This window comes from Protomyctophum parallelum (assembly GCF_964188405.1).
Source record: "Protomyctophum parallelum genome assembly, chromosome: 20".
Classification (NCBI taxonomy): Eukaryota; Metazoa; Chordata; class Actinopteri; order Myctophiformes; family Myctophidae; genus Protomyctophum; species Protomyctophum parallelum.
Window position 1 is genome coordinate 32,530,646 of NC_139718.1, and position 20,000 is coordinate 32,550,645.

A 20,000-nucleotide genomic window follows, 5' to 3' on the forward strand; every position below is an offset into this window, starting at 1 on the left:
ATTTTCAGCTACCCTACAGTACATATTATGTACTGTAGGGTAGCTGAAAATAAATGCTTTGATAACATTGGCAGCATCCATGCTGACCTTGGAGCAGTGGACGTGGCCGCTGACACACTGGCAGGCGTTACACTCCTCCTCCCAGCGACTGCCGTGAGGGAACTGGAGACCCGAGTGACGGCAGGCCTTCCCAATCCCTATGACTGGACAGAGAGCCAAAAGGTCAGTGGTTCAATAGTAAAACACTCTATTTAGCATCAACTGCTCGGACCAGTACACACGAGCCTTTATGTCGGCGGCTGACGCCGTATACATTATATCAGCCTCCCTTCATATCCACTACCGATAGTCTCGCACATTTATATACCGGTATCCGTTCATGGACGATTGGTGTATTCCCATATTACTGGTGATAGCTTGTACAGTATGTGATGCAGTACTTTATGCCTGCAATTATGTCTATTAATAGTTCATACACTATGTTCACTCACTCAGTACAGATGGTCATGTCATAAGACATTTTAGTCTTCTTTAGTTTTGTATCTTATTTTTTTAAATTCCTAATTAGTTTATTTATGTATTTTTAACTACTTAGCTGTATCTCTCTCTCTATGGTTTCGCTATATCTGTCCTGTGTCCATGCAGTACTGCAGTGCTGTTATGACAGCAGAACTTCCCTAAATAAAGGTCTGTCACGGAGCTCAGCAGCATACTGCTACCTTTACCTATACAATCATTTGTGATGAACGCATGCACTGTATGGAAAGTAATGTGTTTAGTGCTAAACTGTCTCTTTGGCTCATTCTGTCCGGAAAGTAAACGCACAGTGACGTGTTGAGCTTTAATGATAACCTTTTATCGCAGAGATTCAACAAAAGTAAAACATGGAAGAGAAATTGGCAGCCATTAGCAGTTATCTGTACGTCGCATGAGAACCGTATGCTTTCTGTCCAACCAATAAAAGACAACCCATTTTGGGCGGGAACCCCTTTTGGTGTTTTAGCATCACGTTATGCTTTAGCTATTTAAAAATAGCAGATCTACAAGCTCATAGCGCCTACGAGCTTGTAGGTCTGCCATTTTTGAAAAATTGAAGAACGACTGACACAGAAACATAGCTTTATCAGAAAACTGTCAGGATGTAGAAGACATTTTTAGAATCTGATCTCAGGTCAGAATGGGTTAAGTTTCTATGCACTAGACTCACACTCTTGGCAGCGAGACCCAGCGCGTCCCAGCGGACACACACACTGGTAGCCGTTGATCTCGTCCACGCAGGTGGAACCGTGGGCGCAGGGAGAGGACTGGCACTCGTCAATGTCTGACAGACGGACAGAAACATTCGCACAGTAAACACACATGGAGGGTGTACAGAATATTGCACAGTAAAAAAAATCACAATGCAGAGAAACAGGCAGGCCAAGTGAGTCCAGGTGAAAGCTGAAAGACGATCCCCTGATCGTTTCCTGCTGTTCCCTCCGTAATCGCGAGTCACGAAGGCGAGGCAACAGGTTGAAAGGATTTGAAGTCATGAGACGAAGTGGAGTCGATCTTGCGATGGGTTGTTCAAAGGGCCTGCGACTTACAGTAAAGTATCCCGCATGATTGGAAACACTGATGTCTGCGTGTTATTGATTTCACATGGTCAATGCCAAATCAATCAAACATTATGGCGTGGAGACAGGGTGAAAGATTGTTCAGCCTTGAGAACAGAAGTGGATTCTGCTAAATATGGCTACCTCTAAAGTGATTCTCCACTCCAGTCCTGGAGTAAGCAGACTACAAATGGTTTTCATTCTAGTTGTCTAATTAATATACCTTGGACTCCAGGCCAATAACCATTGTGAAAACCTCTAGATGCAAAGTACCACTTAATTCACACACAATATACCTAAATAAGAGTTTTGGAGTTCTTGAATTCCTTCATGCTGAAAGGCATTTGTTTCCTGAGTTTCTCAGGAACCTAACCTAAACCGAAATGTGACGACAATTTAATCATTAGTCACGAATTCCAGCATACAAATGCTTCTCGATAATACCCGAATGGACCTGAATGGATCTATAACAACTTTGGATTGGAACCTCTTCAGATGAACATCTATGACAACCCGCCCCCAGGTCTGAAAAGGACCTCCTTTCTGAGAGAATCCTCTCCCAGAATGCCGCGGGAGACTGCCCCGAGACCCGTCTGCGAAAATCCCGCCATTGACCTCCGACCCCAAGGGAGGTCATAGGTTAAGACCGTCTTCCTAAAGGGCTTCCTAATCTGTCGCCCGGTAACAATCATTTTACACTCCCCCAGCTATGACCTTTCACCCCCCCATCATCCGCCACCCGCCTGACCCTCGCCACATGCCCCCACCCAACCCTCGTTTCCCAGGGAACTTACTGATGCGGCAGTCGGGTCCAGCGAAACCTGGAGCACATTCACAGCGGAACCAGTTCACTCCATCCACGCAGAAACCTCCGTTATAGCTGGACAGAGAGAGAGAGAGAGAGAGAGAGAGGGACATAAACATCATCATACAATGATATCATACAATGCTATCATTATCATATTATGAACCTAACCTAAATATGTGCAACGTCCCTTCATCATCCTTGGAAGGAGACCTTCCATTGTTGACAAATCATACTATTTGGTGGACATGGCAATGTTATGGCTAATTTATAGTCCAGTGGTTCTCAAACCTTTTTTGATTTCAAGGTTCACCATAACTCTACAATCGAATCGTGTACATTGTTATAGTCCATTGTTTGACGGTTCCCCATGCCAAAACATAGCCAATCTACATAAGCTCACAACGTAAGCTTAGCTTTAGTGTCACTCATACTGTAGGTCCTATGCCGGGAATAGAGCTCACAACGCTGTGTTCTACTCATTTAGCTGCACGCACATTTCAACAGGGGAAGGTGTAACTAGGTCCAAATCCTGGCAATAAACTCAATGTTTGCCACCTAACCCTAGTCGGCGTCCGGGAAATAAGTGGACTTCCGTTCCTATACAAAAGCACCCCAACCTTTCCCTCTGTCTGTTCCCGCGGTGGAGATGCAGGCCAGAGAACAGAGGAACAGAAAGGAGGATAACAGAGAAAGGAATGAGTCGGTCAGTCAGCTCGCCAAACGCTGATCCCTCATCAATGTCCAGGCTTCATATGCAAATCCCCCGCTGACCACATACTGAGCGAAGCCTACAGGCCGGCCGCTCGGCCCTCGCTCCCCCCCACCCCCCACCCCCGGGTCAAGGCTGGTGAATGGTAGCGGGGGGCGTCTCTTCACACCCCCATCACCACCTCTGCTAATCCGCCTGTCAGTCATTGTGGCTGTGTGTGTGTGTGCGTGTGCGTGTACATAACTGGAGGAGAAGAGCTACCACATACACAGCTGTCATAGGACTGTGTTTTCCTCATACACATGTGCATAAGTGAAGTCACACAGTTTCATAATAAAACGTAGAGACAAAGAGGTGCACACCAATTTGTGCACGCACGCACGCACGCACACACACACACACACACACACACACACACACACACACACACACACACACACACACACACACACACACACACACAGACAGACAGACAGACAGACAGACAGACAGACACAAACAAACACACACACACACACACACCATCTACAAAATCCTGCCTCCATCTTCCAATCTTTAATGGTGAAATCCCACAGCATTAAATCAGACTGAGAGGATAAGATCAGTGGGCCCTTGTCTGAGCCCCCCATAAACCCCCCGACACGGAGAACATCCACTATGCATGACTGGAGCGGGGCGGGATAACACCCAGAGACCTGCTCATCAAACCCTGCCAACAGCTTAGCCCCAACAAAGTCTGAGATTTATACTAGCAGAGCTCTGTGTTCTGCATTCCCTGCAGGGCCACAACAAAACCTACAACTTACCATGGGTGTGGGTTGCAGTCATTGGTATCTGTGAGGAAAAAGGGGAAAGAGATGGAAAGAAGGAAAGAAAGTGAGAGAAAGAAGGAATGAGAGAGAGAGAGAGAGGAAAAACAATGAATGCAAAAATAATGAATTGAAGTAAATCAAAGGGAAGAAATATGTTTTCATCAGAATATTGCATTATCCAGTGAATAATTGACCAAATGCATGAATTGAATCCATAGCTTGTTTTAGCTGAATAATTAATTATTAAAATGTAATACTGAATTATTCAGTATTACATATGGATTGTAATTAGATTCCTGCTGATCTATTAACTAAGTTCCAGTAGTGTCCTACTTTGGGCACAGGTGGGTCCTTCCCAGCCGTCCTTGCAGATGCAGGTAAAGGAGTCCCCTCCACCGACACAGGTCCCCCCGTTCTCACACGGACCAGAGTCACATGTGCTGTTCTTGGCTGGAGACACAAATAGAGAGGACTTTAGGTTGTTGGAGAGAATGGGAGAGAGGAGAGGATCCCTGGCTGCGTTTACATGGGCAGATATGTTGTTCTTGTATTCAGAATGACTGCTCATTCAGAATAGAAATGCTCATTGAATCGGGATATATTTACCATGTAAACACTTTATTCTGAACGGAATGCAATACATGCATTATTTTACACGTCTGCCCTTAGTAGTGCCGTTAGACCAAAGCGCAATGCTTTGGTCCTGTAAACGAATAAGGAACGAAAAATACTTTTATTCAGGTTCCATGTAAACAGGTGGGTATGAATCTCTGTTCGTAATGAGTTTATTCTGAATTAAAGAACATTGTCCATGTAAAACGCGACCAGAGATGAAAAACATGAAATGGTACACAACGTTACAGCCGAGCCCCATCTCGAACAGCTGCTTTGCCCTCTGACCACAACTAGTGTTAATAAGCCTGTAATTAGTGCAGACCTGTGTTACAGGTGCTGCCTCCCCAGCCCGAGGAGCAGCTGCAGAGGAACGAATCTCCGTGGTCGTAACACGTCCCTCCATTACTGCAGGTCGTCGAGTCACACTGGCTCTCACCTGAACGGACACACAAACACAGACACAGTCTCGGTCAAATCAGTCAGTGAATGTCCATTTGGTTACATTTGTACACACGCACGCAAGCACGCACACGCACACGCACACGCACGCACACACACACACACACACACACACACACACACACACACACACACACACACACACACAGGCACTCACGTGAATGGCATGTCTTGCCCTTCCAGTTGTCAACACAGTGGCAGTAAAAGTCATTGGCCAGGTCCACACAGCGGCCTCCATTCAGACAAGGGTTCTTACTGCACTCATTCACATCTGGAGAACAGAGATACAACATACAGTACATGTTCAACGATATTCAAGTAATCGCTCGTCAAATCATTTGATTTGCTCGGAATCAAATGGACCCTTACAGGCTCTGTATCCCCGGTCAGTCTAGACCAGGGGTAGGCAACCTTCGGCACGGGTGCCAACATTGGCACAGTGGAGGGTTATCACTGGCATAAGTGTGTCACAGAAGTTTTTTTTATTTTTTTATTAAATATTCCTCAAAACTCAAAAGGTTTTGTCAGTTCAAATAAGTCCACTCACATATACAAATTACTTCCTGCACATATTGTACATTCATTCAAACTTCTAACTCATGACTGGGGAGGAATTCTGGTACATACTGTAGGTGGGCTACTGCTCTGAGTTTAATAATCATTACATCCTGATGTGAAAGAAAATATTTCTAAGGTTATGTGTATCCTATGGACAATCAAAATCAGTTGGGAATATTTAATTTTGATGGTGGTGTCATAATTATATATGGCACACTGACTATCATGAAAATGAAAAAAGGGCACTTCATGTGAAAAAGGTTGCAGACCCCTGGTCTAGACATTTGAACACTTAAATTGACACTGGTTTATATCTCTACTGTATACTGTCAAATCTTAAAAAGGTTGAGAAACAGTGATTTAAGAAACGTAGCTCATCATACTCTCCCAGCAGAATGCATGTTTCAGCTGCAGTCATCACAAAATACATTTGTTTATTACAGTAACATTGCTTTTTTGTTAGTTTTTCATCCCCTGCTCTGACTATTCCAAAGTATTTAGTAATGCAGACCCTTTATTTCTTTATGTACGAATATCTAAAATGGAAAAAAGTGTTCTTTTCCAATGCCACAAATGTAATTGCGTAAATTAGCCCAAAGATGATCTGGAGCACACACGCACACGTGCGCGCACGGGCACACACACACCCACACACCCACACACACACACACACACACACACACACACACACACACACACACACACACACACACACAGAGACAGACAGACAGATAAACAGTGGTGGTCTCCACAGGATTGTTAGCCTGCTAATCATTTCTACGCTGCAGGCTTAAACAGGGTTCGAAGAGTTTACTCTATGGGTGATTCATAGATACTGTGGCTATTCTCTCTCTCTCTGCGTCTGCCTGTCACTGTCTCTCATACATAAACAGTGTCTGATGTTTTTCAGGAGGCAACGGGAATCCAATATATAAACTCATTCACCATCTGTCTGTCTGTCTGTCTGTCTGTCTGTCTGTCTGTCTGTCTGTCTGTCTGTCTGTCTGTCTGTCTGTCTGTCTGTCTGTCTGTCTGTCTCCATGCATGCATGTGTCACACAGATTGAGGCGCACTGGGCTTGCCTCTGGGGTTGCTTAAGTCAGTGTTTCTCAACCAGGGGTCCAAATGGACCTGTGACCCATTTGTACACTCTCAAAGTTAAACAAAACCACATATATAGAGATAAATAGATATACAGACAGACAGACAGACAGACAGACAGACAGACAGACAGACACACACACACACACACACACACACACACACACACACACACACACACACACACACACACCGCTGCACACACTCACCGCTGTCACAGAGGCTGCCCTCCCATCCATCAGGACAGATGCATTGGAAAGAGCTGATTCCATCAATACAGGTTCCTCCGTTCTTACATGGAGACGACACGCAGTCATTTATGTCTGGAAATACAGATGAGAGAAAGAGGGAGAGAGAGAGAGAAAGAATTGAAGTAAGCTTCATTACAAAGAAAATACAAGTAATAAACATGTCCTGGCTGTTTGTCATCTTGTTTTAATCCATCATCATTTCCAGTAAGCGGTGTTGCTGTGTGCGACAAAACCATCCGAGCGTAAAGTATACCCGTCTGAGAAGGTGATGATAAGTGACAGTGACGGGGGCACACTGTTACCAGAAGAATGATGTGGTGCACTGTGATGGTAACTGATGATAAATATAGTCCTGCTGCGTGTGCGTGTGTGTGTGTGTGTGTGTGTGTGTGTGTGTGTACTGTGCGTGCGTGCTTGGAGGGGACTCTCTGTCCCTCTGAGTGTGAGTGTGTGTGTGTGTGTGTACGTGCGTGAGTGTGTGGGTGTGTGTGCTTGGAGGGGACTCTCTGTCCCTCTGAGTGTGTGTATGTGTGCCAATGTGTGTTCTAGTACGAGTACGGTATGTGTGCAGTTGGAGCCGTGCAGTTGGAGCCGTCCATTTTCCTGCACGCATGCATGCGTGTGTGTGTGTGAGTGAGTGTGTGTGTGTGTGTGAGTGCCCGCTTAAGTGCGTGTGTGCATGCGCACTGTACAGATTGGTCATTGTGTCTCAGTGTGCGTGCGAGTATGCCCTTCAGTCTGCTTGAGGAGTACACCCATATGCATGTGTGTGTGTGTGTGTGTGTGTGTGTGCATGCTCGTGCGTGTCCTGATAATGACTCACTCTCATGACAGTAGGCCCCAGTGAATCCCTATATGTGTGTGTGCGTGCTCACTCTCATGACAGTAGGCCCCAGTGAATAATGATAGTAGGAAATAGTTATAATGACTCACTCGCATGACAGTAGGCCCCAGTGAATCCCTATGTGTGTGTGTGTGTGTGTGTGTGTGTGTGTGTGTGTGTGTGTGTGTGTGTGTGTGTGCGTGCGTGCGTGCGTGCGTGCGTGCTCACTCTCATGACAGTAGGCCCCGGTGAATCCCGGCTCACAGGAGCAGCTGAAGTTCCCTGCAGGCTGACTGATGCAGCGGCCGTGAGGCCCGCACACATTGGACGAGATGTGCCACACCTCTTTCTCCGTGCCGTTGGTTGCCACTGCGATGGTGCAGCTGTCAATCACTGTGAAAGAGGAGAACGGAGGGCGAAACACGAGAGGTGATTAGTGAGCTAGAAATGAGGAGCCAGGGCCTCGACGAGGTTGGAAATCACAATCGGGAGTTACAGGACTTTGTTTACAAGCAACACACTGGACCTCTGTCGACATACATTGGCATAGAAGAGTCCCATTCAGTTTCTATGGGACATTCTGCACGCAGCAATTCATGTCTACTGGACTGAATGGACTTTACATTCACAATTGGGTTAGACTCATAAAAACCTCATACAAGCTCACAAATTAAAAGCAGAGTGAAAAAGGACAGTATAGAAGATGAAGTGCGTCCCTTTGTTCTTGACCATAATGTACATAGTCTGCAAGATCACAACCGGCAGAAAAGCGACACATTGTGAGTTTGTAGATATTGTAGCTATTTTGGACACCGGCATAGGATAAAATATGAACCGATTGGCTTTAGTGTTACCTTGACATTGGTTGGTCTTGCAGTGGTCCTTGAGCTGGGAGCATGTTCGGCCCTCATAGTCGTCGGGGCAGGCACAGTAGAAATCCCCCATCACACTGTGGCACTGAGCCTTGTTCTGACAAGGGTCAGGCTCACACATGTTACTCTGCACCTAGACATTGGGAAAGGATGTAGATGGATGAATGCTATGTGGCACTAAGGTCTAAACTGAATTCACTGAATGGCTAGTGTTAAAAAACACATTTCTTGGAAAAACATCACTTATTTCATTAGGCTTTTACTCAATTCAGGTTCCTACTATTACATGTTTGTCAGTTCAAATCAAGCTAATTTCCAGTTTGGAATGAATTGCCTTTAACCCACAATTCCCCCCATGTAGCTGAAATACTGCTGCTTTTAACCATATGTTTCCCAACAGGACATTTATTTCTTCATTCACAGTAGGAACATGTTCAACTAGCACGAAGCCTCTACGCAGCAAAAATCCTCAGTGTTCATTTAACTCCGAGAGTGTACAAATGTAAGCGTGTGCACAAGTCTCCGGTATGGGTTACCAAATGGATTCACGAACACTGGGGGATTTTTAGGTCACATGTGTACGCTCTCTTGAGTTACCAAAATGGATAAACGAACACGGAGGATTTCACACTTTCATTCTTAACAGTGTAGTTTAGTGTCCCAGAATGATCTGCCGCTCACCTCACAGGTGGGGCCGGAGAAGCCCTGGGGGCATTCACACATGAACCCGTCCAGCAGGGAGTGGCACCTGCCCCCGTTCCTGCACGGATTACTGGCACACCTGTTTCTCTGAAGCTCGCAGTGCCGGCCCACAAAGCCCGCTTGGCACACGCACTGGTACCGCCTGGCCACCTCCTATGACAGAAGACATCCATGAGAGAAGATTCTTACTTTTGCCCAGATTAAATGGTTCCTTTTGCTAGTTCCGAAAGGTAAAAGGGAATCATGGCTTCATTTCAGAACTAGTGTAAAAGTCAGTGCTGGAAGTCAAAATCAGAGCATCCGATTTCACTGTACAAGTGCTTTTGTGTAAAGACGGGTTGAGTTACTAAAACCACTTTGCCCCTGATTCTTTAAAGGTCCCATGTAGTCAAATGTACCTTTCTTCTTTTTAGAAAACTGTGTCTATCTACTACTCATCTGACTGTTATGCACTCAAAGGCCATGAGAACAAACTGCAATTCATTTCAATGTTTATGTAATGTTTTAGACAACCAGTTATGCGACGGAGACACCATATTATTTCTTTCTCGACATGTCTGATTCTCACCTTGCATGTGCCTCCATTCTGACACTGTCCATGGCAGCTGTTGGCATCTGAAAGACAAACAAATATGGAAGATAAAAATATGAACTCAAATCTACTGGAGGCTGCTGTCCATTAGAAACACAGGAGGAACATGCAGGGGTGCTGTAAACATGCACTTGGCTCTTGGCTGAGGGAAATATACACCAGTGCATTCAAAGGGTTATTCAAAGCCTTTGTTAAGTTACTCAAGGTTATCCATCCATGTGCCTAGAAGAGATTCACATGAAGAAGCAGACAAAGCACATGCAATGAAGCCAGGCTGGATATGGGGGGAAAAGGCTCTACAATAATAATAATTAGAAAATATACATTTTCACCAGGAGTTTCCCTGCCATGTTGAAAAACCCCAAACTGTTTAGTTGTAGATAGAAATGTTAGTAGTTAAGCCAATGTGTAGAAAATAGACTGTCCTAAAAAGGCTACAGCTGTAGCATTGTACAAGTCCAAGATATTTCCTGCATGTTTCTGCATGAACTACTGCAGCATAATGTGTTGCATCTGTGAGGCGCTGCGAACGTAAGAGTTTTGACGTGCAACACCATAGTGCGACAGAGCATAAATTAGGCGTTACTGATCCAAGACATAAATTACTTGGAACAATCACATTTTGCTCTGTTCTTGAAGCAGAAATGATCAGCTGGTTAAAATACGTTGTTATTTTTGACATGGTTATTTGGTTCTTCTGTATAATTCAAGAGAGAACTGTCTGCAGAATGAATGCAGCACAGATGCAGGATGAACTCATGAAGGGGGACTTTTACAATAGCTACCACTGTAAGAAAGACCAGAGAAGAATAGACGGCGCTTGAGGCAAGGAGACAGATGCCGATATATAGGCTAACAGCGTAGGCCAACAGTAGCTAATAGCAACTGATACTGACTGATGTCACAGTTCTGTCCCGACCATCCACGAAAGCAGGCGCAGTGATATCCACCAATCAAGTTTTTGCAAGAGTAAGCATTGAGGCAAGGCTTCGCCAAACACTCATTAACGTCTGCAAAAATGGAGACGAGAAGGGGGGGGGGGGGAGAGAGAGAGAGAGAGAGAGAGTGAGAGACAGAGAGAGAGACAGAGGGGAGACAGAGAGAGATGGGGCGAGAGAGAGGCAAGACAAGAGAGAAAGCTAAGAACCTGCTTACAAGCCCCACCACCAAGCGTAGATTCCTGGTGTACAATCCACTTAAACTCAACTTAACGTTCTTAATACAATCATTTGGGTTCTGAGGTCCTGATCTGTCTTACTGTAATATAGGTAATTAATGTAATCTAACCTGGGCGATGGATAACATTTAAGCAATTCTGGGACGTGATTGATGCCATCTTAACCAAGATACAAATTTCACCCCCAACCGCTCCAGAAGGATTTATTTGTTTTTTCTGGAAAAAAATCTCCCACTCAGAGTGAGATTACCATTCCCCCCCCCCCCCCCTTTCTTTTTTTGTTTTTTTTTTGTTCCCCGATCGCATTTCTTGACGTCTCCATGTCTCTGGCGGCCGCTCCACTCCCCTGCCGCCCAAGTCGGCTTCATTTCTTTATCGCATTCCCTGCGGGCCGCGCCGGACGCATTCCAAGTGGTCAGTTTCAGAGGCCGGCCGCACACCCAGCCCGCCTCGCCACACTGTAAACCGCCCGCCGCATTAATACTCCTGGTCCTCCCAGGAGGTGCAGCACCTGTTGGCCAGCTGTAACCCGACACCCCCCTCTCCTACACCCCCCCCCCCCCACTCTCTCTCTCTCTCTCAGGTACCGGTGGCTCCGTGAAAGGGGAACCGCCCGACAGCGAATAACAGAACCCCCGTAACACAAGAACCCATGCAACGGTTTCCTCCTTCCCTTCTTTCTCTCCCTTCATCACTACCTGCTCGTGTGTGCAGTGGTGGAAAGTGCACAGTATTATAACTAAGTATAATTTTGAGGTATTGCAACAGTGTGAGCACTTTTACTTTGGTATTGTAAGTACATTTTGTAAAAAGTAAAAGTTAAGTACAGGCACCTTTTACTTGTAAAAGTATTTTTATATTGTGGTATTGCTACTTTTACTTAAGTGAAAAAATACTTCTTCCACCACTGCATGTGTGTTGACAGGTTATGAAGTACTTTTTCTCTCTTTCCGCTGCTGCCTTGCTGTCGCTATGGCCCCCATGCAGTCAGGCTATGATGTGCCATGGAAGTGGGCCCATGCCCAGTTAAGAGAGTCCTTGCCTCACCGTAGCGTACATACCGGCCCATTCCCCCCCCATCCCCATCCCCCCCAGTCTGGGGCCAAAGATAACCCCAGGGTGGGGTATATTTGGTCTCCAAGGCAGGCAGTTGCCAGGCGAGCGGTTATTTATATCTTTACTCAAGTCACCTGGCTTGAGTTGCATATGATCGTTTCTCTCCATCAGACATGCATGCAGACATGCACACACACACACACACACACACACACACACACACACACACACACACACACACACACACTCCCTTTTCATATTAGTAGCCACCCTGCAGTATTACTACTGCTTCAACATGGCAGAATAAACAAACAACTAAATTAGATATACGTATATCTCAGGCAAGTGGGCGCAGGGGGTGGGGGGTGTATTCCTGGCTTGAGTCCAAACACTCACAACATTCACTGTTGGTGCAACGTACAGCAACACGTACAGAATTACACTCCACACGTTCACTGCAAAATGTCATCAAACATGCACGGGGCAGGCTCAATGTAAGGTCAGATCAACTGATACATTAAAAGGACAATTCACCCACATTTGATTCACACATGAACACAGATAAAGTAGTATGAACAATGTGACATTATCCCATAGTCTTGCTTCAGAATCTCATGATAAAGGAAGATTAATAGAAATCATCTACACACATGTCTACAGTGTGAGACACTACTATGTATATTTGGCAGGCGTTCCCTCCCTCACATGTGTTTTAACTCCATATAATCAATTCAATAAGGTTCTTGTTTAACTCATTTAACCACTTAAACCCTTCGTTCACTGGGATCTCCCACGGGTCCTTTACTTGGTCCCCTCCTATTTTTTTTAGATCAGCTATTTTTGCAGAATGTTCCCCTATTTTCACCCAATCGTCGCCTATTATGACATGCCCAGAATGGGGATGCTAGTTGATAACAACACCAATTAATGTGACTTACCGATTTGGCAGGTCTTGCCCGTCCACTGCGGGGGACAGATGCATTCAAACCCGTTCTCCAAGTCGATACAGGTCCCACCCTGAGCACAGGGGTTTGACTCACACTCATCTGTGTCTGAAACGCGCGCGCACGCACACACGCACACGCACACGCACACACACACACACACACACACACACACACACACACACACACACACACACACACACACACACACAGTTAGGTCTGGCTTTGTTCAAATATCAACAAAAATGAGAGAAACGTTTGCGCTCTTGTTGAATTGTCCAAAAAAGGGGTTTTCAGTCAAGTGCGTAATCCAAACAAATTATCAAGACTACAAAAGGAATGCTCGCACACTAACATAAAAAAAGGAATGTCCACAGAGGTTTGGCAGATGCTAAAAACATATTTTTTAATGATGATCAATAGTGATTCAACAAACTAAAATGTTGGATGTATGCACTTTGCATACGCAAAAACACAGTGACAACACAAACACAAATGGACAGAGAGGCCAACATATACGACGCACGCATGCACGTGACTTTAAAGACAGAAAGATGGATAGACATGTGTGCACATAGATCAGACGCACACAGACTGTACTATTATCATCAGTAACCTTCATAGAGAGCCACCTCACTTACTTACTACAATACTGTGCTTCAATTTTGTCTGGGCAATTACACACCTGAAATATGCCTTTATTATTATTTATACACGTGCACGACAACTGGCCAGTAGACCAACTTATTTCCCTGCTCTGAGCTCAGTTCACATGGCCTTATCTCAGGTCAATTCGTTGCTGCTCACCTTTAGCACAGGTGGGCCCAGACCAGCCTGCAGGACAGTGGCACTCGAACCCTGTGGGGACTTCATGACATGTCCCCCCGTTAGCACAGGGGTTCGACACACAGGCATGCTCCGCTGCAGAGAGTGAGAGAGAGAGTTCAACAGTTTAGTGGGGATCGGATCCAACTGAGGTGGAGGATTCCATAGAAAGAATCATATTTTCTAGTGTGACAAGTGACAGGTTGAAAGAGATTTCATTATACTGAGGTGTTTGATGGGATGAGGAGAGCATTGCTGACGGGAGTAATCGGAGACCAGATCTTATCAATCTTGTTAACAAAACAGTTGAAAAATTCCTCACATTGGCCTGAGAGAATTGTGCACTATGGACAGAGGTGGGTTTGTAAATGAATCAATTACTTTCAGATAGAGAGGGAATAACAAACAAGACTAACAGAGGCATCAGTTGTCAATCCGATTGACAAAATTGTTCAAATCCTCAGCCTGCTAAATTATATAACTTCACCATGATACCAACACGTCACAACCCCCCCCCCCGCTATACAGGACATGCTTTTGCAGATGTATACATGTGCTCAGCCGAACACAGCTGGTGCATTTGACTCGCTGACTCACCGATCTCGCAGTTCTTGCCGGAGTAGCCGTCAGGACAGGCACAGTTGTACTCATCAGGCTCCGTGTTCATACACGTCCCTCCGTTCTTACACGGTCGGTTGGTCCCACAGTAATTAAGATCTGCACAGAAAACATCAAGGAATGTCTCTGTGTCCTTGTACAAAAATAGGTCTTTTCATCATGTCCATGTGTGTTTGTTAACTTATCTATCTGAATCAAAACTGCCTCTGTATATAACGAAGCTATTTCACACACACTGGATTCTCGCTAAAGTGAGACAATTTCACCTAATTGTGAAAGTGATAAAAAACGACACTTGTAAGAAAGACATTGTAAATATGAGCTTTATAACAGTGATACACGCACTATGACTTTCTTTCCTAATAATGGTAAAAGTTTTAACGTGTAGATGGTTCCTCGAATGTTAATTAGCTAAGTGCTTATACTGGCTCCTCCTACATTATCATTTTCAGATCCAGGATTGGCCGGTTGAGTCTGACCTTTGTCACAGAGCAGGCCTCCCCAGTTCTTGTCACAGCTGCATTGCCACGGCTCGTTACATGACCCATGGACGCAGCCCGGATAGGGCAGACACTCGTCACAGAACGGACCCTGCCAACCATAGTTACACCTACCACACACACACACACACACACACACACACACGCGCACACGCACACGCACACGCACAAGCACAAGCACAAAAGGAGAGATGATTAGTCATATAACAGAAGTCAACTTTTTTCAACATTTTAGTAATTTATTGGGCCCAATTTGCTTTGATGTACATCAAATAGCAAAAGCAGCCTAGTAGAGCGACAGCATGTGAACTTGAAGATCTTCTATTTCCACTGAATGTTCACTATTTCGCGAAATATTCAGTTCCCCTATATTTGCCAAATGTTCACCTTTTATGACATGCCCAGAATACGGAAGCCAGGGTTAAAGTGGTTAATGTGAGCAGATAAGGGTTTGGTGCCTTGCATAAGGGCACTTCAACAGGATGCATGGATGCAGCAGGGTTTGCACCTGAGATGTGTTGTTGTTTAATCCAGTCACTAAAACCAAAGCCCAAGCTGTGATCAATGTGTGTTGCTGGATAAATTAAATAAATGAGTTGTCTGTAATGGCGTGAAATCTCTCAAGGACACATGAGGGGCTTGGCTTGTTTTTTGTGTGGAAAACCTTTTAAAACACATTTGTGGGCAAGAAGAGGTAATTTAATACACAACGCTCTTGGTTCCATGTTCCCATGGGTGAGCAGCAGTGATATATACAGTTCATATATAGTAAAGTAGGGTAAAGTAGTGTTTTAATGCTTTTACAGAAAACTAATAAGGTCGGTTTAAACAGGCAAGATGACCAAGACACATTATTAATCATATTTACAGCAACAACCTGGAGGAGCATTTGCAGGGATTTAGGGCAAACAGAGACACTCAGTCACTTAGGTAGAATTGGCTCTGAGATTTCATGGAAAACTGTGGAAATGTGTGGCCAAAAAATAAAAGGTAATTTATCAACTTAAAAAAAGTAAGACATGCTTCATTAAGGTTGACCTACATGAGACGTGTCCACTGTTAAATCAAACACACCTAGAACACCCAGCTTCTAAGGCAAGCACTTCTTACTGCCTGCAGCTGTATGGAAGCATTTGGGGGACAAAATTACCTTCTGCGCTGGTGAAATATAGGTCTTTTCCCCAAATAGTGCAATTGTTTGGCTTCAGGAGTTTGGCTCTGATTGTTTTGACTGCTGCATGAGCAGTTTGAAGTAATTTTATGTTAATGTTCTGCTCTCGTTGGAACTCGAGGTAGGTTAATATCAGTGTTGAAAGCTGGCCTTAAAAGAAGATTGCCATCGAATCAGAATAGAAATGCATTTAAATGTTGGGGGTAATGATTCATTCGAATGCACTTCACACAATTTTGTGAAGTTGCGACATTGTGAAATGTCGAGTGACAGTAACTTGCTTTGGCTCTACAGAACGTCTTCATCAAGGTGAATTACCCCCCTCTGCAGCTCCTAATCTTAGGACAGGGTGCCAGGGGACATTCCCGAGTGTGCATGCGTGCGTCCTTGCCTGTATACAACATGCCTGCATGTCTGCGTGTGTGCATCTGTGCTATGTGTGTCAGTATTACTCGCATGCGTGCATCCATGTGTTTATGTGAGTACAGTGTATTCCACTACGCATTGTGTGTGCATGCCTTTGTACTGTGCGTGCATGCACGTGCATGCGTGTGTCAGACCTCTTCCTCTGCCTTAGGGACGTGTCTAAACGTGGAACCAGCAGAGAGGAAAAGGAGGACCTTGTAGGAATGGTGAGAGGGGCTGCCTAGAAGCAGGAGCCCCCAGGGAGAGCAGGCCGAGGGGCCAAGGGGCCAAGAGGTTCTTGGGGGCCGAGGGCCGTTAGGGCAGCCGGTTAGGGGTTAGCTAATCAGTTGGTTTATGGCAGCACTCCGTTATTTCAAGGCCAGTGGTAACCTTGCCCCACCTGTCCTGTCATTTCTCTGTCGGGGCTATTTTAGGAGCCAATACCCCCTCCTTCACTGAGACACACACACTTCAAAATGGCCGCCACCCAAACAGAAATCTACTCTTAGCGGTGGTGATATACAGCACTGCTGGGGTGCTCTAGTGTGCTGCACGGTTGTAGACAAGAGGCGCCGGGTTGAATGAGTTTTACAGTTGATACCTTGCTTTTTCCCCCACACACACAGGAACACACAGGAAACGGGGTAAAAAGTGGCACAATCTGCAGGTTGGATGAGCAAGTTGGGTGACACACAGCTTCAACAGCCTAAGCAGGCCTTATCAAGAAAGTGGAAAATAAATGAGTTTTTAATAGTACATGTAGCAGCCAACTGGCTAAGCTTGACTTGTACTATACATAGCACTAGCTGCCCATGCAACTGACAAAGGGCCTTATCGATTACTTTTGTTTGCAACATTGAAAAACAACTAGAATGCATACTCCTATTCGAAATTTTACATGAATGACCAGTTAAGCTATAGCATTTAAATTTCATAATTTGTTTATTAACCACTTATAAGAACTTCATCATATCACGAACAGCGAAAATATCCGATCCACAAGCTCACAACACCTCACAATTCCCAATTGTGCATGTCAGGATGAAAATTGTAAAATTCATTGCAATTTGGCAATGCAAATCTGACCCACAGCAGAAACGGAAACAGAATCCCTTCATTCAACCAGTGGAACAAATTTTACAGAGGCCATTTCACCGATGGCTTTTAGCGCAATCGACTATAGCTTCTCGAATAACACGACGCGCGCACACACTGACACAAGCTCAATTGACATATCAATACCGGCACGCTGCAGAGAGTGTGACAGCACACAGTGGTCTGTGTGTATTGTGAGCGGTGCAGTGTTATTGTATCCAAACACTGCGGTTCGGCGTGGTTAACATGCTGCCCCAGCATGCCGTGGTGGGAACACGGACAGTCTGTCTGGCCACAGTGTGGGACAGCAGACAGACGCAGAGGAGACCGCAGACCTACTGTTATACTTACTACTCTGCATGGCTTTCCGTTCCTCGTTGTGTTATTTCCTCGCTTGCACTCCTCTCTCAGTCCGTCTGTTACAATCCTCAGTGTTAGTTTAACTCTGAACATATACAAAAGTAACCATTGGATTTCACTGAGTGTCCTCTCTCTCTCTCTCTCTCTCTCTCTCTCTCTCTATCTCTCTCGTAAGCATTTGCTGTGTGTATCCCTAAATATTATTTTCTGTCTATTACTCTCTCCCCTCTTATTCTAAAACACTGTCTGAAAAACCACTAGACTCGTCCACCGTTTGTGCAGATCTAAACGCATCTTCTACCGTTTGCACAACGTTTGCTTACAGCTAGAGTGATTAACGTTGCATCTTAAAACAAAATGGAAACCCCCCCAAAAAAAGAAACTAAAAGACACAATGATAGGGCCTACGAATGTACTGTACACAATGTCAGAACATGCCAGCTGTGACATGCTGGAAAGACGCAAGAGTTAAGGAAGGTAAAACAAAGAGTCATTCCATTAAGAATGAAGTGTCAGAAATGCCAGTCCACACTGAAAATACCCCCCAGCACACATTGTGGAAATAGACACAACACCCTGTGTATTGCTATCTAGTGGAAGAAGGAGGTGGAGGAGGTGCAGGTGGTGTGTTGGAGTAGGTAGAGCACTGGTTCCCAAACAATTTGTACGGGTTACGACTTGAGTAAAAATCCCATTTTCTTTTTCTACGTTTAAAAGAAACATGTAATATATATTTTTTAAAGAATTGTACATTAATTGAACATACGCATTGAACATTAAAACAAACAAACAAACAAATCTAAGAAATCCCATAAAAAAAATATATATATATAATTAAGAAGTAGTGAAAATAGAGCCGATCTGCGAGCTTGTAATGTGGCGCGAAGCGACACTTTGTGTGCTTGTAGATCTGCTATCACTAATTTAGGTCCCGGGCAAACGTCTAATATCTCTTTTGGGTCTCGACGTGAAAGGCTTGGGAACCACTGAAGTAGGTGATGTGGAGAAGTAGGCGACAGAGGTGGGGAGGGAGGTGGTGATGAAGGAGGTGATGTGGAGAAGTAGGTGACAGAGGTGGGGAGGGAGGTGGTGATGAAGTAGGTGACAGAGGTGGGGAGGGAGGTGGTGATGATGGAGGTGATGTGGAGAAGTAGGTGACAGAGGTGGGGAGGGAGGTGGTGATGAAGGAGGTGATGTGGAGAAGTAGGTGACAGAGGTGGGGAGGGAGGTGGTGATGAAGGAGGTGATGTGGAGAAGTAGGTGACAGAGGTGGGGAGGGAGGTGGTGACGAAGGAGGTGATGTGGAGAAGTAGGCGACAGAGGTGGGGAGGGAGGTGGTGATGAAGGAGGTGATGTGGAGAAGTAGGTGACAGAGGTGGGGAGGGAGGTGGTGATGAAGTAGGTGACAGAGGTGGGGAGGGAGGTGGTGATGATGGAGGTGATGTGGAGAAGTAGGTGACAGAGGTGGGGAGGGAGGTGGTGATGAAGGAGGTGATGTGGAGAAGTAGGTGACAGAGGTGGGGAGGGAGGTGGTGATGAAGTAGGTGACAGAGGTGGGGAGGGAGGTGGTGATGAAGGAGGTGATGTGGAGAAGTAGGTGACAGAGGTGGGGAGGGAGGTGGTGATGAAGGAGGTGATGTGGAGAAGTAGGTGACAGAGGTGGGGAGGGAGGTGGTGATGAAGGAGGTGATGTGGAGAAGTAGGTGACAGAGGTGGGGAGGCACGTGGTGATGAAGTAGGTGGAGCAGGTAGAGGAGGAGGCAGAGCAGGAGGTGGTGGAGGAGGAGGACGAGGTGGAGGTGTCTGCTGTTGAATTATTTAAAGGAGAACCTCGCGCCCAAACCCTGCCGGTCGGAAGGGAGCCTGGCTGTTGCCTGGATACATCTTTTTTTAGTGGTGTCACATGAGGGAGCGTAGGTTTGTGAATGCTCTGCGCGCCATGTGTGTGTGTG

General features: G+C 45.5%; 1 protein-coding gene across 2 annotated transcripts in view; it reads right to left on the minus strand.

Moving 5' to 3' along the window:
- LOC310878265 (protein jagged-2-like) overlaps positions 1–20,000 on the minus strand; it is a 65,723-nt gene that overhangs the window by 8,631 nt on the left and 37,092 nt on the right. The window contains exons 6-22 of one of the 2 annotated variants that reach the window (XM_083792493.1): positions 14,997–15,127; positions 14,497–14,616; positions 13,882–13,995; positions 13,069–13,182; positions 10,794–10,907; positions 9,874–9,920; positions 9,285–9,458; positions 8,586–8,736; positions 7,960–8,124; positions 6,867–6,980; positions 5,156–5,269; positions 4,862–4,975; positions 4,258–4,374; positions 3,919–3,946; positions 2,390–2,475; positions 1,208–1,321; positions 88–203 (exon numbers count right to left, since the gene is read on the minus strand). In XM_083792493.1, coding sequence (XP_083648619.1) covers positions 88–203; positions 1,208–1,321; positions 2,390–2,475; positions 3,919–3,946; positions 4,258–4,374; positions 4,862–4,975; positions 5,156–5,269; positions 6,867–6,980; positions 7,960–8,124; positions 8,586–8,736; positions 9,285–9,458; positions 9,874–9,920; positions 10,794–10,907; positions 13,069–13,182; positions 13,882–13,995; positions 14,497–14,616; positions 14,997–15,127 — 1,933 coding nt within the window. The remainder of the gene's footprint in view (positions 1–87; positions 204–1,207; positions 1,322–2,389; positions 2,476–3,918; positions 3,947–4,257; positions 4,375–4,861; positions 4,976–5,155; positions 5,270–6,866; positions 6,981–7,959; positions 8,125–8,585; positions 8,737–9,284; positions 9,459–9,873; positions 9,921–10,793; positions 10,908–13,068; positions 13,183–13,881; positions 13,996–14,496; positions 14,617–14,996; positions 15,128–20,000) is intronic. The other variant, XM_083792494.1, reaches the window with a different exon arrangement.